The sequence below is a fragment of the Arvicanthis niloticus genome, chromosome 27 (assembly GCF_011762505.2).
Source record: "Arvicanthis niloticus isolate mArvNil1 chromosome 27, mArvNil1.pat.X, whole genome shotgun sequence".
NCBI lineage: Eukaryota > Metazoa > Chordata > Mammalia > Rodentia > Muridae > Arvicanthis > Arvicanthis niloticus.
Window position 1 is genome coordinate 20,479,285 of NC_133435.1, and position 17,727 is coordinate 20,497,011.

The window sequence follows — 17,727 nt, forward strand, 5'->3', positions numbered from 1 at the left end:
TTCTGGCATCTCTGGCCTCAGGCAGGGGACATATGTGTCTACTAGCTGAGGGGAAGAATCTGCTCACTTTTGGGCTCCTCTACACTAAACTACGAGCAATGTTTGTCTCTTGTCTTATCACTAATGGTGTTCTAGGCAGCTAACAGGTGGCTGGGCATATTGTTCAGAGAAGGGTGTGGATGTAGCCTAAGCCCAGTGGGGTCCCTGCTGCCTAGGCTACTCTTTATGCTTGGTTACCTCATCACCATCACATTTCCTGTAGAGAGCTGCAATGTATGGAAACATATCCTAATTCCTAGGGCCTTGCTGTATTATTTCCATAACAGCCCAACTACATATCAATGGGATAAAGCTGAGAGTACAGTAGCATAACCAGTGTAAAAGAGGATCAGTTAATATTTCACACGGGAAATAAAACGGGCTTTTCCTGTAAATGGTGCTGAAACAAGCAGGTACCTCCTACGGAAGCACAAAGATAGCCCGCTGCCTCCGAACATGCGCAGAAGCGAGCTCCAAGTTAGTGCAGGTACGGCCTGCAGAAGAAACAAAGAGGACCGCTGCCTCAGAACATGCGCAGAAGCGAAATCAAAGTTTGTCGCAGAAACCACATGTAAAGAAATGAGTGGGATTATGGGAGGAAATCCTCATGGTCTAAGTGATAGAATGTTGTTTTTTTTAGAACTATCACCAAAAGCCCAGGAACAAAAAGGGCAAATCTAACATCTGTATGTATAAAGAAAACTGAAAGAAAACGTAATCCATAATAAGAGAACACCATTTGCAAATTACACATCTGTTTCCCACTGGTTACGCGCTTTTTTTGGTTCAATAATAAGAAGGGAACGAGGCAATTTTTTAATTGATCAAAGCGTATAGATTTTTTTTCTCCAAAGAAGGTATGCAATGACCACCAAGCACATGGAAAGATACGACAGTTGGCCGCTGGGCAATGCAAATTACCCACAGTGCGGTTCAATTTACACATTTTGGGTACCTATAATCAGGAAAGCTGATAAGTGGTAATGAAGGTGTGAGGGAACTAATTCTTTAAAGCTGCCTGTAGGAAGGTAAACTGGCATGCTCACTTTCAGAAACAGTTCATAACTTATCTAACACATGAGTTAGAGCTTAACGAAAGCTGTTGTGGGAAGATAGAAACATTTTCCAACTCTAGAGCAATACAATCTAAATGTAAACTGTGAGCTCTTACTTGAAAGGCATAAAATTCCATAGTCCTGGACACAGGCAGACAAAATGAAAAAGTGGCTTCAGTCTGTTAGGCCTGTAATTGATATTAACAGTTATCAGAGTATTGTGTGTTGTTTTTGTCACTGGCATGAAGCTGGTCTTTAAAAGAGCATCACAGTGACTAAGGATTATCAGAGAGCAGCACTTCAGAAGGGATGTGACAGATGCCGGTCTAATGGAATTCTAGTGCTGGGTATGAACAACTCCATTATGGGGCCCAGGGGTGTCTGCTAGAGCAGTAGGAAGAGCTGGCCTACCGCTGCATAATTTCTGTGACAGTTGTGTTTGATGAATGTTGGAATATACCGAAGCCAGACACACTTACATTATACACTACTGTTGGGGACCGCACTAGCCCCACGTTGGGGCGGCCAAAAAATGTCGCGGCCCAAGCAAAATGTTGAGGCCCGGGCTGACCCACGTTTGGGCGGCCACTGTATCCCGGCCCAATCTGCCGCTCTGGTCCACGGGTCGGGGTTCAGCAAGAGCGAGAGTGAGGACGGACTTGAAGAATGTAGTCTAGACAGAGTATAATTCAATTCTGTTTATTCTTCTAAGTCCTAAATTTTGAGTTCCTAGTGCCTAGTCCCTCCAAGTTCCAAGTTACTTCTTCCAAGTTCTCTTCCAAGTGCCTGCTACCTGTCTTCTCTCTGCTGTGTCTGGTTCTCTCTAAAGTGTCTCCCTAATGTCTGATGTGTCTGATTCTGATCTGTTCTGTCTCTGCCTTTTATATGTCTCACTTCTAAGCCATGCCTTTTGGTCACACTTTTAATCATGCCCTTAGGTCTTGTCTCTAAATCTGATCTCTACACTTCTAAGTCACTCTTAAGTCACACACCTTTAATCTCACACACCTTTAATCTCAAGGTATCTAAACCAAGATTATCAGAGTGTGCTCAGCTGTTGTAGGCTATTGTAATCCAAGTCACATGTCAGGGTATATGGCTCAAGATGGCTGCAAAGCTGATAGCTGCTTTCTGTTAAAAGTCGGCCCCCAACACACTACTTTGATAAAGATAGTCATCATTTAGAGGAAACTAGCAACATCTAAGATTAGGAGGTATTAGCATTCTCAGAGTTTCTGTATATGAAACTATCTGTGGATAAAGGAATACATAGAAGATGGTCACAGATAGGAGTTACTAGTAAAGGGCTGAATACAAGAAAAGGTCATTGTTCCTGCTATTAACTTGGGCATCAGTGTACACTTGGCTCTCTCTTTCTGCTGTTTAAGTGTGTTTCCAATAGTTTAGATTATTTTATAATCAAATGCCATTGCAAATGTATGAGGATGTATGAAAGTGTCTTGGTGTAAATGTTTGAAACCTTTAGTTACTTCTTACTTTAGTAACCTTTAATTTCTTTTACATTTTTATCCCATTTGTCCCCATAAAACATCTGCTGTTGGAGCAGACACTGTTTGAATGTTTCTGCTTCCTTGGGTTTGTTTTGTTTTCTGACTTAATTCTGTGTCGACGTGGATAATTCATTTGTCCCTTATTCTAGTTATAATCTTTCACCAAATAGCTCTTGACCCTATTGCGTCTCAAGTGAGACAATGTTAGTAAGAATTCTTTTTTCTTGTTGATTGATAGGTATTTTAAATACTAGTAACCTCTTCCACAAAGCATATACCTGTTTCATATGTATGCATTGTGTTAATCTATCACTTATGCACAAAAATTATAGATGAAAAATAAAGGAGACTGACTGTTTCCAGGCTGCTGAGTTTTGGTCTCTGGGCCTTGGGCCTTGGGCCCGTCTTCCCTTCATTGTTTTCAAAGCTAGCGACTCACAGCCAGTCCTTGCTGAGGATGCCCTGCCAGAGTTTCAGACACTTGCAGCAGAATGAAAGATGCTTTCAAATTAATAATCCAATATTCACAGATCCTAAGCAAGTGAGTCTGCAAACGAACACCTAATCTCACAGGGCATGCTCTGTCCTATTTTTCCTTCTGCTTGACATTGACATTCCTCTAGAGTCTTGGTTTTTCTATATCAATTTGCATTTTGGTATTCCCTTTAATGATTATATAATACTCTGTGTTTTATATACTTCCATTTTCCTAGAACTGTAATCATCACAAATTCAGACCACTGGGCTTTGCCTTAGCTTGTTTCTGGGCTAAGACTATCATGTGTGCTTGTTTTACTTCTTTCATTGAAGACATCAAGATCATGCCAGTCATTTTCTGTTCCCTGAATAACTATACAATCTCTAGGGTCCTACCTAAGGATGCAAATGCCTTGGCTTCCCCCAAGCTCAGTAACATTACAATACTATGAGACTTAGAGTTGGGATGGTACAAGTGGTGGTTTCTAATACAGGGTGAAATTGATAACCATTAACCTTTGAATAAATATGACACGTGGTGGGGTTTCTGAGTCATTTCTTCTTGAGTTCGACCATCAAATTCAGTTTCCTGTATCAATTCTATGAAGGTCTGCAGAATAGAGAAGACACTTCTTGTTATACCCATCCCCACACTGAACATCCTGAGACCATGGGTCTGGTTCCAGATTTAGTCATGTTGGTCTTCATTTTCTTAGCACAGGTGCAGCAGTGAACAGCAGTGAGAGTCTCCCTCCATCCTCGTCTGTCAACGACATCTCCTCCATGTCCACCGACCAGACCCTTGCATCCGACACTGACAGCAGCCTGGAAGCCTCAGCAGGACCGTTGGGTTGTTGCAGGTGACTAGCCGCCTGCCTGCGAAACCCGGCGTTCTTCAGGAGATGACGCGATAGAACACAGCACATATGCACATACACAGCTTGCACACACACACACACACACACACACACACACCACACATGCACAAATGCACTCACGCAATGTCAAGATAAAATAGCAAGAGAGAGATCCAACGTAAAAATAAGTTAAATCTTTCTGCGTGCTTCTCTAAAGTTCTGTATCACAGCTGAGCTGAAATGTATACTTAACTTCTAGTTGCGCTCGCTTTGGTCTCCCTCCAGCAGTGCTTACTACACAAGACAAGCCAGACACAATTAGAGAAGCCTTTCCCTAAAGTGTAACTTAAGTGGCTGCAGAACCAGCAACCTGTAACTGCCCTTCAAATGGCATGAGGAGGTGGGCACGGGCCCCACCCAGCATGTGTGTGTCTCTATCTCGCGTCTACCTGCTCCTTTCGGCCTAGTCAGATGGATGTAGATACAGATCCGCATGTGTCTGTATTCAAACAGCACTTAGAGATGCTCCTGTCAGTGTCCTCAAGGCTCCACCAAGACACGCACCGGGGTACCACATGGTCCATTTCATGTGATCTATTACTCTGACATAAATCCATCTGTAATATATTGCCAGTATATAAGCTGTTTAGTTTGTTAATTGATTAAGCTGTATGTCTTATAAGAGAATCTGTAAAGGGGGAATATGGAGGAGTGAACTCTCAGACCCTTGAAGATGTAGCTTCCGAATTTGAACCGATTAAATGGCACCTGCATACCAATTTGTAGAAAGAACATATGTGATGCTTACATCCAATGTTGGGGGGGAGGGAGGGAGCAGTAGCTTTCAGGCTGTAAGTAGGTTGGCCTTTAGAAAGAAGATGTAAGTCAAAGTCAATGGTGCTCTCTCTGGAAAGAAGTAGGTAGTGGGGATCAGAGCACATTGCTGCAGTATAGACTGATCGGGAGGAAATCACTGCCCAGGTGCAGGGGGACACCACATCTATGCTCTAAACATTGGGCACTATTGTTTATTTTTAAAATCACGTGTCAAAAAAGAAAGTTGCTGGAGAAAGGGGCAGGTGTCGAGGCAGGTTCATTGTGCACACATCCTGTGGTCAAAGCCCTTTCCTGAAGCCCCATGGAATGACCTTCATGCGAGTGATCTCCTTCAGAGAGGATGACCCTACCTGGACCATTGTGAGATTGTGGGGTATGTTTTCCATGTGTGAGCTGCTTCCCAGAGTCACCCCCTGCTGATGCTTTGTTCCTTCTTCTGGAATAGGATAAAACAATTAAAATAAAACCCCCAAAGCACAGGGTGACCTTCAGGATAGCATCTACAAGCATCTTCATGGACTTGGTTGTCCCTCGGAGGGCTCTCTCAGGCCCCATGATATGACTGATGTTTCATACTTATTGATGTATTTTCATAGATGTGTGTAATCTGAGAAGGGCTGATAATCTGACTTTTGTATTGCAGTAGATACACGAGAGCAATAACGCTGTGCCAACGTAGGTCCTACTAGCTAGCACTAGCAGCGACTTTGTCTTAAAGCCATGAAACGTTTGTGTGTTTAGTGAAATCATCTGAATTTAGCTCAAATCCCTGAAAGCGCTCAGAGAGGCACTGTGAACCATCTTGGTTACATACAAGGCAATGCCGGTGCGGCTTCTGAGCAATAACAGGCCAGGCCTGCCTTCCCTTCTTCCTCCCTTGGGTGAAGCATCCACCATGGTTATTTGCGCTCTGGCCACTTTGGTGCTCACCCCTGTGGTGATACTTCACCTGAAGAAGAAGTGGAACACGTGATCAGATGAAGGTGATGGGGCCTGGCAACTGGAAAACCCTTCATTACGGAGCAAACAGCAATGCCAGAGCTCTGCAAACTGCCTTAAATACAACAGCACGGGAGCTCTTCTCTCTTCAAGCAATAGAGTCAGTCAGAAGCCTCAGACCCACCCCCAACTCCCACAACCACTACATCGCTCCATTCCCACCACCACACCCACATACCCCCAAACACACTCATACACACACACACACACACACACACACACACACACACACACACACTACAGACAAACAGCACACTGCTATGTGGCCATTCTTTGGATTGTTTCCTACAGTATGGTTCATTGCAAGACATGGTATTGAAAAGGTGGAGGAGAGAAGTGGGGTCGGGAGCTGGCTATCTTCAGATCTTAGAGAATGCAGCTCGTCCCCTGGATAAAGGTACCAGTCTCTGTGTTGTTCCTGGGTCTTTTGGTTAATGTTTCAGACAAAGTGATCTTTATAAACACCAATTAGTTCTCATGCTCTCTCTCCTTTTCCCATCTGTCTTATTTTCCTTTTTCTTAACTTACCTGTATCGTATTCTCTTCTTTTTCTGTAGTTTGCTTTTATGTCTGTGATCTCTGCACTCCCTCACACCATGCCACACCAGGTTAGTGACCAGACAACTGCTTCAAAGGAACAAGTCTCAAGGGGGAATTCCTTAATAATCAAGATGGCGACAGACAGGCAGGGCTCTCAGCAGAATGCTTGGTGTGTTTAACAGTCAGGCTCCTTCTAACAAGTGCCAACCATTTTTTTTTTTTTCTGGGTAGAGAAAAACAGGCAAAACAGATCACCTCAGTCTTCCCCTCCTTCAGGTTGGCCTGGGTACTACTAGCCAGTCTCCTGTGGCTGGCACTGTACTGCTGGGTACCCTTGGACAAGATCCTGCATGGATAAGAAAAAATAAAGCAAATCCCTTGGGTTTTACATAGCACATTCAGGGAGAGATGAACATTTAGCTCCTGGACATCATGAAGGATTGGTTTTAGCTGATCGAGAAGGCTGGATGGTTGAGGAACAACCAAGAGGGTCAATGTCAAAACATTCCCCTTCAGACACCCCATTCTCTATTATATTGTTACGCTCTGAGAAAGTTGACAGTATACATTATACCCTTCAATGGATCTTGTTAGGAAAAAAACAGTATTTATTTTATGTAACATCTGTTCCTCACAAGGGTGTTCTTACTTTTGGGGCAGAGAACTGTTCTAAGCCCTGAACTGTACTTGTGGAAGATTCGAAGGAGTTCCATGTGTTCATTTTGCAACAGAAAGTTGGAACTTAGAAGTCTACCCCTTTGATAGGCAACCTTGGTCGTTAATATATTCCATGGTGTTCTGCAGAAAGGACAAGGGTGTACCCCTGAATAGGAAGACCTAAACTGTTACCATGTTAACTATTTCTTTGCTGGTTTAGGAATATTTGGTGGGTCAGTGTGCTCATTTTTTCCAATGGGATACATCGGTCTTATGGCACAACTGTTTCCTGTGCAATAAAGATCAAAACTAATACTCCATGCTTCAAAGTTGGTTAGTGCTTCCTAGGTCTTTATTCCACAGCTGGGCCAAGTCTTAGCAGTTGGAGGAAACACACTCATTTGATGGCTCAGCAGTAGTGTGGCTGGCTTCTCTCAGTCAGTTATCACTTTCAGAACTAGTATCCTATGAAGACACTGATAACAGATGAGCAGTAAATGAGAGATTTGGTTACGGAGCATAGACAAACTGAAGGGACAAAAGCACAGACATCATTTTGTGATTTGTTAGGGGGAAAGATTTACAGATCTCATTTTGCAGCTCGTATTTATCCTAGAGGCCAGGTTATACAAAAATTTATTTCTGTTTTCTTTTCTTAGCAAATAAGAATGTACATCCAAAAGGCATTGCATCCTGTAAAGAATTTTGTTAATTGACTTGGCTGGGAAACTTAAAGTTTATGGTTCAGAGAGAGAAGAAAAGTCTTGGGGGTGGGGAGAATTTCAATGCCAGCTCCTTTGGGTCTGGAGAGAAATCCCTCTCAACACCCTAACACTCCTGCCTTCACAGACACATACACATGTTAACTGCAATAGTCCAACATCTTCTATGTGTATCCTTAGAAGTGGCAGTGACTAAACAAACTAAAAATGTATAATGTAAGTAACCAAATCAGTTATTTTACCCTTGCCATTAAAATATAAATGGTATCTTTTTGGGCACCCAGAGAGATCTCTAATTGTTAGTTCACTTTGGTCAGTCAAAGCAAAGTGGAAGGATTTTTTTTGACATGTGAACTGTTTATTTTATTCGTGATCGTGTGGGACCAATGGCCAGTATATCCCAGTAGAGACAAATCTCCCAGCCCTTATTTGCCAGCAGCTGTCCGCCATGCCATGTTCTTCTTGCAGGGATGCCTACCTTGCATCTGCCTGTTATTCTGCATGACTGGACCCCCAAAACCCCCATTACTGATGAAGAGAATTATCCTATGTCAGTGTTTATGAGATGTGTCTACAGCACACACATACACACACATGTTCACATATACCCATATAGTTCTATATCAACATGGAAGCCAAAATCATGTATGTCCAATCTCGTTGCAAAGTCTCGGAGGTGAGACGGGTTGTCACTAGCCTGATAGATTTGATGTGCTCGTAATGGTGTCTAACATGGATCAAAATTGTTCGATACATTTCTGTGTTCTTTTTCACATTCTTTTCCATTTTTTCCCTCTTACTTTAAATATGTCTGTGGAAAAGAGCATGAATTGCAGAACTTTGAATTCTTTAGACTCTTCAGAGGTGGAACCAAGTCAACATATTGTAATTTGTATGTCTTATGAATCATTAAAGCTGAAGGAAATATGCTTCCCTTCTCGTAAAACCAAATGAGACCCAGACTCTGTCAGACTCTCCTGTCGACAATGCCTGTTGTTTGCGCTGCTTTGGTTTCGGGAGCTCTGAAGGGGCTTCCATGAGTTTGTTCTGACCTTACTGAAGAAAACTTGCATGGTCAGTTGTACCAAGCGGGTAGATAAGAAGAAGGAAGGGACAGCTTCCTTCTCCTCGAGACACACAGGTCTCAGTGGAGAAGGGCGTGTTTGTGTTTGAGAATCATTCCTTTCAGAAAGCCCTTCATTTCCATCTGCAGGTCCTTGCTTTATGGTTACAATTCAGTAATAACCAGTAAGATAACAATGAACAGAAGTCATTCGTAAGTAGATCAGAACAACATTTTTTTTTCAGATTGATCGACAGAATTCCTAATATTAATTTTGCCTGAGAGATTTATTTTGTCTACATTATTATTTCAGACTTCTTGTCAAATTTTAGGATTTGAGTTACACTCAGCCGAGTCCACTGAGTATGCCAGGGTTCACCTGACTGTCTGAACACTGTGACCCGCATATTTCTGTGAACAATACATTTTATTTTTCAGTTAATAAAATTCTTGAAACATAGACATTCCTACTATTTGCAATTATTATACTTTTTCTTCCATTTAGGAAAATAGAAACAGAAGGCTATTTCTCACATTTACAATGACTTTTATCCTAACTATTTTTTAATTATTTTGATTTCTGCTTTTTCTTTCATTTGAGTGAGCGATATGGGGAGGTTTCTTGCTAGGTAGTCCAAAGGGTCTGAGTACTCTCAATCCCCCTGCCTCAGTTTCTTGAGTGCTGGGAATCCAAGCTTGTACAACTAAGCCTGGCAGCCTATTTGACTTCAATTACAACTCTTTTTGTTTTTCTCTTTCTTTTCTTTTGATCAAGCATACATATCTAAAAATACCTATAAGACTAGGAAGTGCAAATTCATTCTTCATAGTAAATTGCCCAAGGAGAGAAAATCTGCAGTTGTTGGTACATTCTACACTGCATAAAATGTTACCTTATTTGACCATTTTGATCATATTTGCAATAAGGGTTGACAAAAAGAGTAGTGACCATTCTCTTCTTCATGTGACTAAAACAACAACCAGTCTAGAAGAATGCATCTACTTGCTCAATAATAGATGTGATTGTGAAGAAGGTAAAGGCTTTGACCTTACCAATTGACTTAGCATTCATTACTGTGTCCTATGCACATAGCATGTCCCACTGTGGTCCTTCCTGCAGCCCCATACCCCATGCTTAAAGCAGTTGGAAGGCAATGCCTGAAGGACATGTCCAAGTAGTGGTACATAGGGTGTTCTGCCATCTCAGGTCTGTTCATGTCTGGCATCCCAGTATATCATAAGTGAAGACTCCTGTCCCATATTGAGCTCCACAGGCTCAGGCTGCTGCATGATTGTGTCTGAAGTCACAGAAATGTCCTGTAGGAACTTAGATTTCTCAAACACATTAATGCTATGGTGCAAACAAACAAAACAATAGCAAAAATCAAACAACCCTCCAAACTCCACCCCCTTCTGCCAAATATTCCTTTTAAAGAAGGTATGCAATTAACGTGTAAAATTCAAAAGTAGGTAAGTCCAGGATGCAGTGTAGAGGGTTCAATTTACTCAGCATAGTGGGGAGTTCTGGTATTGTCCTCTATTTCACTTTGCTTAAAATCTTTCTGTTCAAACTCAATAGCAGGTACCTAGAGTCTTTATCTTACCTTTAGGCTAGTCAGAAGACTGGATCATGCATTATGTGTTTTCCACTAAAAGCACTGAAGTCTGTGCTCATGAAAGTATTGTCTACAAACAATAATACAAAAAACAAAATTTTATAATGCAAATAGCACTTCACACAGTCTAAGAGACTAATTCAAATGGTTTCTTTATGAAAGGAAGACATTTAGAGCAGTTGTATGCTCTTAATGGGCTGGCATACATTAAGCTCTAAGAAGGTTATTTTGAATTTCTAGTTTAATCTCTGAGCTACATTCTAAAGTATTTCATCAGTCCTTGCCAAAAGCATTTATTGAACTGTTTGGGGTAGAAGACAGATATATTATGATCCTTGTTATATATATATATATATATATATATATATATATATATATATATATATATGCAGCCAAAAAATCAATGCCTAAAAACAAATGGTCAATGCAAAATATCTTACTAATTTATCTTCTTTTAAAATCACAATGTGTTTAAATTATAGGTGCACCCTAAATGAACCCATTTTTATTATTGGCATAAAAAGAAATAACCTTTCAATGTTCTCATTTTGTCTAATTGTATTTCAGGTATACTTAATGAACCAGCATAAGAGAAGAGTGATTATTTTCCTTTGTAATATGGGGATGGATAATTTTTAAATTCATAAAAGATGCCAGCATGGCTATTCTTTTCTATCCATCATGAATTATTTTGATATTTGTTTACCTTGGAATTCGTGGGCTTTGATGTTGAGCTGGAAGCTCACGCTAACTCCAGTGTCCCAGCAGGCCCTAGAACTGCCTTTCAGTCTCACTTTAAACTGAAGCAGAATTCCATGTACTTTGCTCAGTCTATGGGTGACTCTAGGAGTGAGATTATCTCTTCATTTGTATTAAAGATTTAGCTCAGAGCATTCCTAAATATCTCTGCTGGAATATTTAACATTGGACGATAAACATGCATTTGTCGGTTCATGCTACAAATATTTACTGAACACATCAAATCTCCAAATATTGCCATAGCTACACATCCCTGTGAGGGATGCACACACTTGCTGCCTTTGTGTAGTCTGCATGGTAATGTGTGGTGAGGTGGGAGCAAAATAGCTGCAAGCACTGAAAGCACAAAGCAGACTGAAAGCGAAGGCTTAAAGAGAGATGTCGTGTGAGACACTGCCCAGAAAGCCTCTCAGAGGCGGTGACTCTTGGTCAGACCTGGATCCAGTGAGGAAATAAAGCACATCGCCATATGAAGAAGAACAGTTCATACTGAGGGAAATGCCAGGGCAGTGGAGAGACATGGGAAAAGTTTACTTTTATGCCATGAACAAAGAACACTTAAGAATCCCAAGATTAAACAGAAGAGGTAAGAAAGATAATGACCATTGAAACTGGAACAGAAAGCAAGAGTCTGAACAAAGGAGCATCTTGGGAATTTATTCTAAATATTAGAAAACAAGGATTAGGACTGAGCAAGGGTATTATGCTATCTTACTATCTAATATATAATATAAATATTAATAAACTATATATAATAAATTATAAATTATAGCATATGTTATATAATACATACAAGATTATATATTATTACATAATATATAAGTTACATATACTAAATAGTATGTTAAACATAAAATATATAAATGTATATATATATTTTTTTTTTCTGGTTTTGAGTGGGGAGAGTTCTTGAAAAGAAAGACGATGGAAGCAAGTCATGCATCATGGGCTATGATAAAAATCCAGAAAGAAATGATAGGGTTTTTACCAAGGAGTAGAGGATCTGAGAAGAATGTGGTCAAGATATAATTAGGAATGAACAGCAGCCAGTGGCACACACCTAGAATTTTGCTTATTTGAGAGACAGGCAGGAGGATTACAAGTTCAAGCTCAGCCTTAGCAACTTAAGTAAGACCTTGTCTCCAACTAATAAGTAAAAGAGACATACCTTACCAAGTAGGAGGCGTTAGGTTCAATCCTAAGTATAAATATTACCGAATAGATTAAAAATAAACAGAAAAGATAGCTTGTGAAAGCGTAGGTGACAACATTTTCTCGTGAACTGATAATATGGTATGTAAATGACTATTAGAAACAATTCCAGAATTTTCCTTTTTACATAAGCTATAATGGATGCTTGCTATCGATGACTGACACAGCGGATCAAATAGGAACCTAGGAGTAAGCAGCCTATGAATTATATGAAAATTCACAAGTGTGTATAAAAGCAGGAAGGAGCTGAGTGTGGAGTAGAGATGTCGGAGACACTTCTCGTTCCAACACAGAGACAGCACATATCACAAGGAACGCCGGTGAAGTGCAGGGAAAACCAGGACTGAAGCTGAGTGACTGAACCTGATTTTGAGGTTAGTGCTGACTTATGGCCATCGGTGCGCAACTGGGCAAGAGAGCGATCGCAGCAGAACACGGGGTGCGAGGCAATATAAACAATGGTAGAAAACTCATCATTTCCCTAAAATGTGGAGCAGCAGAACATTATTAAAGTTAGGGTGTGATGTAGATTAAACACTTCCAACTGTATCAGAGGGCAAGCCGATAGAGGAAGAACCAAGCTGATGGCGCAAGAGAAAGGGTTTGTAGCTGAGAGCACCTGGTGCCTGCCAGGCTGGAAGATTGTCAGTCAGTGATGTCATAAGAGGCAAGAAGGCACACGGAGGCGTTGTCGGAAATTTGTATAACAACACAAACCCATTTTAATTAGACTTTTTTTTCTCAGTGAAGACAGAAAAGGGCTCTTACCTTAATGAGAGGCAGGCAAGAGGGAGCCTGAGAAGACAGACTGACAGGCTGCCTAGTATGCTCAAGGTTCCCTTACAGGTAAGAAGTTGATTCACTACGTGATACCAGAGCCCAGTTAGCTAACTGTTCAAACATTCTGTATTCTTCCAACACCTTACTCTCTAAGAAAAAGTGACCTACGCTGCCTGGGCTGGTCTCACCCGACCTTAGCCCTTGAACCATACAGGTTTAATAAGGAGTATCTGCCACCCTTCCACTCTGCTGTGTGCCTCAGCCCCAAATGGCGCTTTAGAAAAAATGCTCTGACCAGGTCCACTTTCTCTTTAGGTTAGGGCTGCCTAGGGGACTGTTAATTTTCCACAACACCTCACGGCGAAAGAGGTCTTTAAGAGGGGATTACTGTAACTCTCAACTCATTTCCTGGCTGTGCAACCAAGCGGAGCACAAGGAGAGCCCCTGCAACGGGCCGTCGGGGTCCACTTGTCCAGCCCTCTGTAACAAGTCATCAGGAGTCCATGGTTTCAGTATGCCCGCTTGCCTACTTCATTTTAATAACTGCGAGAGCCAGCCAGGTCCTGAGACTGTATCTGGGCCTCATGGTGTGTGATGGGCGTTGATGCCCACGGCATGTTGGCAGCTTAGCCAGATTGGTCACTGGAAAGGTGCCCTAAGGTCTACCTTGAAAGTATCTTTCCAACTGCTGTGTCACAAGTGGGAAAGCCTCACACCAACTCTCTGACTCTTTCTGGTGACTTTTCACCAGTTCTTCAGGACTTCCAGGCAAGTCTTGGTCCCATGGTGCCTTTTTGGGATTCATCCCTGGTTACTTTCATAAAACGTGGTCCAGGGCATTTATAAGCAACTAGGTAGCCCAGGACGTAGAGACTTGAGGTTGAGAGACCATACCTTTTTTTTTTTTTTTTTTTTTTTTTGCAGATCAATTTTTATTCAAAAAACAAATGAAAATTTAAAAACATGCTTTAAAAAGTTAATATAAAGAATTAAAAGCAAAAACCAAAAATGAAAAATGATAACAAGAACATATAACTTCCCAATATCATAATAAAAATGCAAACAATGGAAAACAAAACTTGAAACAAACCCTAAAGAAAACATTGTTGAGCAGCCTTCTCTCACTGCACACTTAGCAGCACAGACTACAGCTGTTTCTCCTCTTGGACACTTGGTAGCAACAGTCACCTCAGTTCTCTCTCAACTGGTCTTGTAAGCACAGGAAAGGGAGTAAGAGCCAAAATCAGCCAGGCTGGCTCACTGGCTGAGACTTAGGGCTTATTCACACTGGTGAAGAAACTATGTGGGAGAAGATGTATCCAAGGAATACTCTGGCTGTTGAGGATGGAGCTTAGCAGGGGGCTCCTGAGGTGGCAACTCATTCTGCAGGGGGTGCTCTTTCTGGGATGTGGCCAATTTCAGCCTTCTTGCAGTTTCTGAGACCGGATAGTGTTGGGTCTGGAGGTTGCTGGTCTTCTCCTGTTCGTCTTTATCATTTGGGTTGAAGTCAGCCAAATATTTTTGGATTACAGTAAAGTCAACATATACTGCCATTGTCTCCTGGTTCAGTGTGTCCAAATTCTTCTGTGCAAGATTCTTCTCAGTCACTATCCGGTTCTGCAGGTTGCTATAGAAGTTAGTCTCTTTCTTGAGCTCCTGGAGGTCTTTACGGGCCTTGATGGTGTCTATCTCTAAGTTGTGCAGAAATGACATGACCTTCTCTTTGCACTTCAATAGTTTCATACTCTGGATTTAGCCTGCAGAAGGGCCTCTTGTTAATGGATCCCTCCGTGAGAAAGATCTCTCTCTTCATTTCTCTTCTGGGTAATGAGCTGCAGCTTTTCTGTCAGCCTCTCTTCTTCCTCCTTGGCCAGCTTCTTGATTAGGACACTTGCAGGAGATGATGTCCATCTGCCAACATTCCACATTCGCCAAGACGACCTCCTTTGTCCTTCATTATTCTCAGGTGAAAGGCCAGCCTCCTTCCTCTTTTCCCTCCTCTCTGTCATGTCCACCTCTGCTCTCCGAAAATGTCTCCTTGGTCTGGTCGAGAAAACATGTTTCTACAATATCCTGTAGACACTGAATGAGACACATTGTTGCACTTGTAGTCACTACAACAATGGTGACGTCACAGGGGATGCCAAGGAGACAATAGAATGTCCAAGAAGGAACTGATAATGTCATGGGGTACTGCCTTTGGCTCCCTGCTAATGTTCTCCCTGTACTGACAGGAAGCTGAGATACCCTTTTCTGGAGACTCTCTCGGGACCATTGAGCACCTCCTCCTTACAAGAGAGACCATATCTTTTGGGTTCAGACTCCATCTTAGAGAACCTGGGTCTAGCACCAGTTTCCAGCTTGTTCCTCAACAAATCTGCACCTCCAGGTTACAAGCCTGTCCCTGATACTTCCCTTCCTAACCACCAATCAGGAGGAAAGCAGAAGCTAAGTTTATGGTTTGGCTCCCAGCACCAGCCAATTATGTTAAAGGCCATAGTGGCTCCCAATCAGATGTGTGCCAGGCTAGGTATCCTCTTCTGCCTCTATAAATGCTTGCCTGGAACTAAGCTTAGTGCTGCACCCCCCTGTTCTGCTATGTTAGAGACAGAGGTGCAGCCCAAGCTGGAGCTTGAGTAAAGAGACCCTAGCATGATTGCATCCAAATCGGCTCCTTGGTGGTCTTTGGGGGGTCCACGAATGCTTTCTGGCACAACAAGGTTACTGGTCTGTATGCTTGGGAATGTCATTATTTTTTACTTAGTACTTTTAACACCTGGTGCACCTCTGTGGCAGAGTTGATAAGCACAGTTGCAGGTATAATTCCTTGACATTATGTTTAGTTCCTAGAGGCCACAGCCATTATCTCAGAGCAGAAAAAGAAAAGACAATTCTGGTGCCCCTTCCTGGCTGTTGACCTCTGGCAGAGTTGGGGAGACATGAGATGTGAGGGTCTAGGGCATCCTTTGTTGGTGTATGTGATGATCTCTAGCTTCTGTCTGTGCTATAGCAGGTCCCTACTTCAGTCTCTGGATGAAGTATTTTATTGGTAGGAACAATGGGAAGCTGGGAGCTGCCACCATTAAGCCTTCAGTGTGCAAGGCATTGTCCTAACCACTGAGGGAGCTCACTCACTCCTCACAGTAGTTCCTGCCTTCAGTAGTTCCTGCAACAGTATTCCCGGCTATATTTCTGATATTCAGAAAATATCAACCTTTTATCAATATTATCTTGCTTCTACAAAATTTGTCTAGCTAGGAATTGCAGGGCCAGGGTTTGAAGCAAGTCTCAAGTCACAAAAACTTGCAGTCTATAATCTAGGTACTCACAGAAGGTGCATTTGAGCTAAGTGGGGACCCATGGCACCCAGACATCAAAGTCTTCTAGGCAACCCTAGATTACAAAAGCCACACTTTCTCTTCTGGGAAAAATGTAAATGGGTAAATAAATAGATACGAGTGACTTTACATAAATTACAGTTAGAAATTTTAACATGTAACTTCAGTGTTCCAGTTGCATAGGCAATTCTATTTATAGTGTTCTCCAAAGCACACCACATGACATGACCAGTTGAAGCTAATGATTTAGGATCAACATCTGGAAGCAAATCTCTTCTCTTGAGCTTATAATTTAGAATCATTGCAGTTGCATGACAATTTTAAGTCTATATGTGTAGGATGTAGCAATTATATTTAAAAATATACATGGATTTTTTTTTCTGTTTGTGTATGCACCATATACATGCAGTGCCCAAGGCAGCCAGAGGAGCAGGTCTGCTGGATCCTATTGTAATCTTATTGTGAGCCACCAAGGGAGTACTGGGAACTGAACACAGTCTCAGCAAGTGCAACAAGAGGTCTTAACTCCTGGGCTATCTCTTCAGCCCCCACAAACAACTTTTTATACTACCCAACTATTAAACTCAAGTTCACCAGTTTCCATTTCATTCTTTGTTAGGAGCCGCGTGAGTGTGATAGCATTTGCCATTACAAGATGGCGCGGGCATCCTGTCCTCCCACAAGTAAACAACTAACTACGCAAGTGCAAAAGGCAAAAAGCGCACCAAAGTCACTGCCCATCCCAGGGCGTATTATGGGTAATGAGTGAACAGCCAATCAGAAGTGAACACGCCACCCTAGGGTACATATAGCAGTGCCTTTTCTGGGCTTGGGGTCTTTCTGCTTCTGTTGATACAAGAATAAAGCCTCGCTGTGGTAACCACCCGAACACTGCTTCACGTGTCTCTTTTGTGGGCGAAGGGGACACGGAGGGGCTCAGAACATCTGGCATTGAAACCTGGGATCTTCAAGGCGCTGTGGAAGACCTCCCTGAGACTCAGGGCGGGTTAAAAGACTGCAGGATCGAGGTAAGTCTCTGAAAGAAATGTTTGGGGTGGAAGCTTTTGTTGCGGGCGGATTGCCACCCATTGCAATAGTTGGCCTCTTGTTTGTGTTGCTTTCGTTTTTAGCTTATTTGTGTTGTAAAGATCCAGCTCGCAACACAGCTATTAGTGCAAGTCAAGAGGTTTCAGGAGAGGTCCACTCCAGAGTATCAGAAACAGGGCGTGTTAGCCGGCATCAAGCCAAAGAGCCTGGAAAGGAGA

General features: G+C 42.1%; 1 protein-coding gene and 1 long non-coding RNA gene across 2 annotated transcripts in view; both read left to right on the plus strand.

Moving 5' to 3' along the window:
- Window positions 1-8,645, plus strand: part of Mapk10 (mitogen-activated protein kinase 10) — a 49,223-nt gene extending 40,578 nt beyond the window's left edge. Inside the window, exon 5 of the mRNA XM_076926340.1 lies at window positions 3,804-8,645. Within this exon, the coding sequence (XP_076782455.1) occupies window positions 3,804-3,946 (143 nt within the window). The 3' untranslated portion in view covers window positions 3,947-8,645. The remainder of the gene's footprint in view (window positions 1-3,803) is intronic.
- Window positions 8,646-10,777: 2,132 nt separating this feature from the next.
- Window positions 10,778-17,351, plus strand: LOC143439789 (uncharacterized). Its single transcript, XR_013107827.1, has 2 exons — window positions 10,778-13,190; window positions 17,082-17,351. It is a non-coding gene; the product is annotated as an uncharacterized LOC143439789 (long non-coding RNA).
- The last annotated feature ends 376 nt before the right edge of the window (window positions 17,352-17,727 follow it).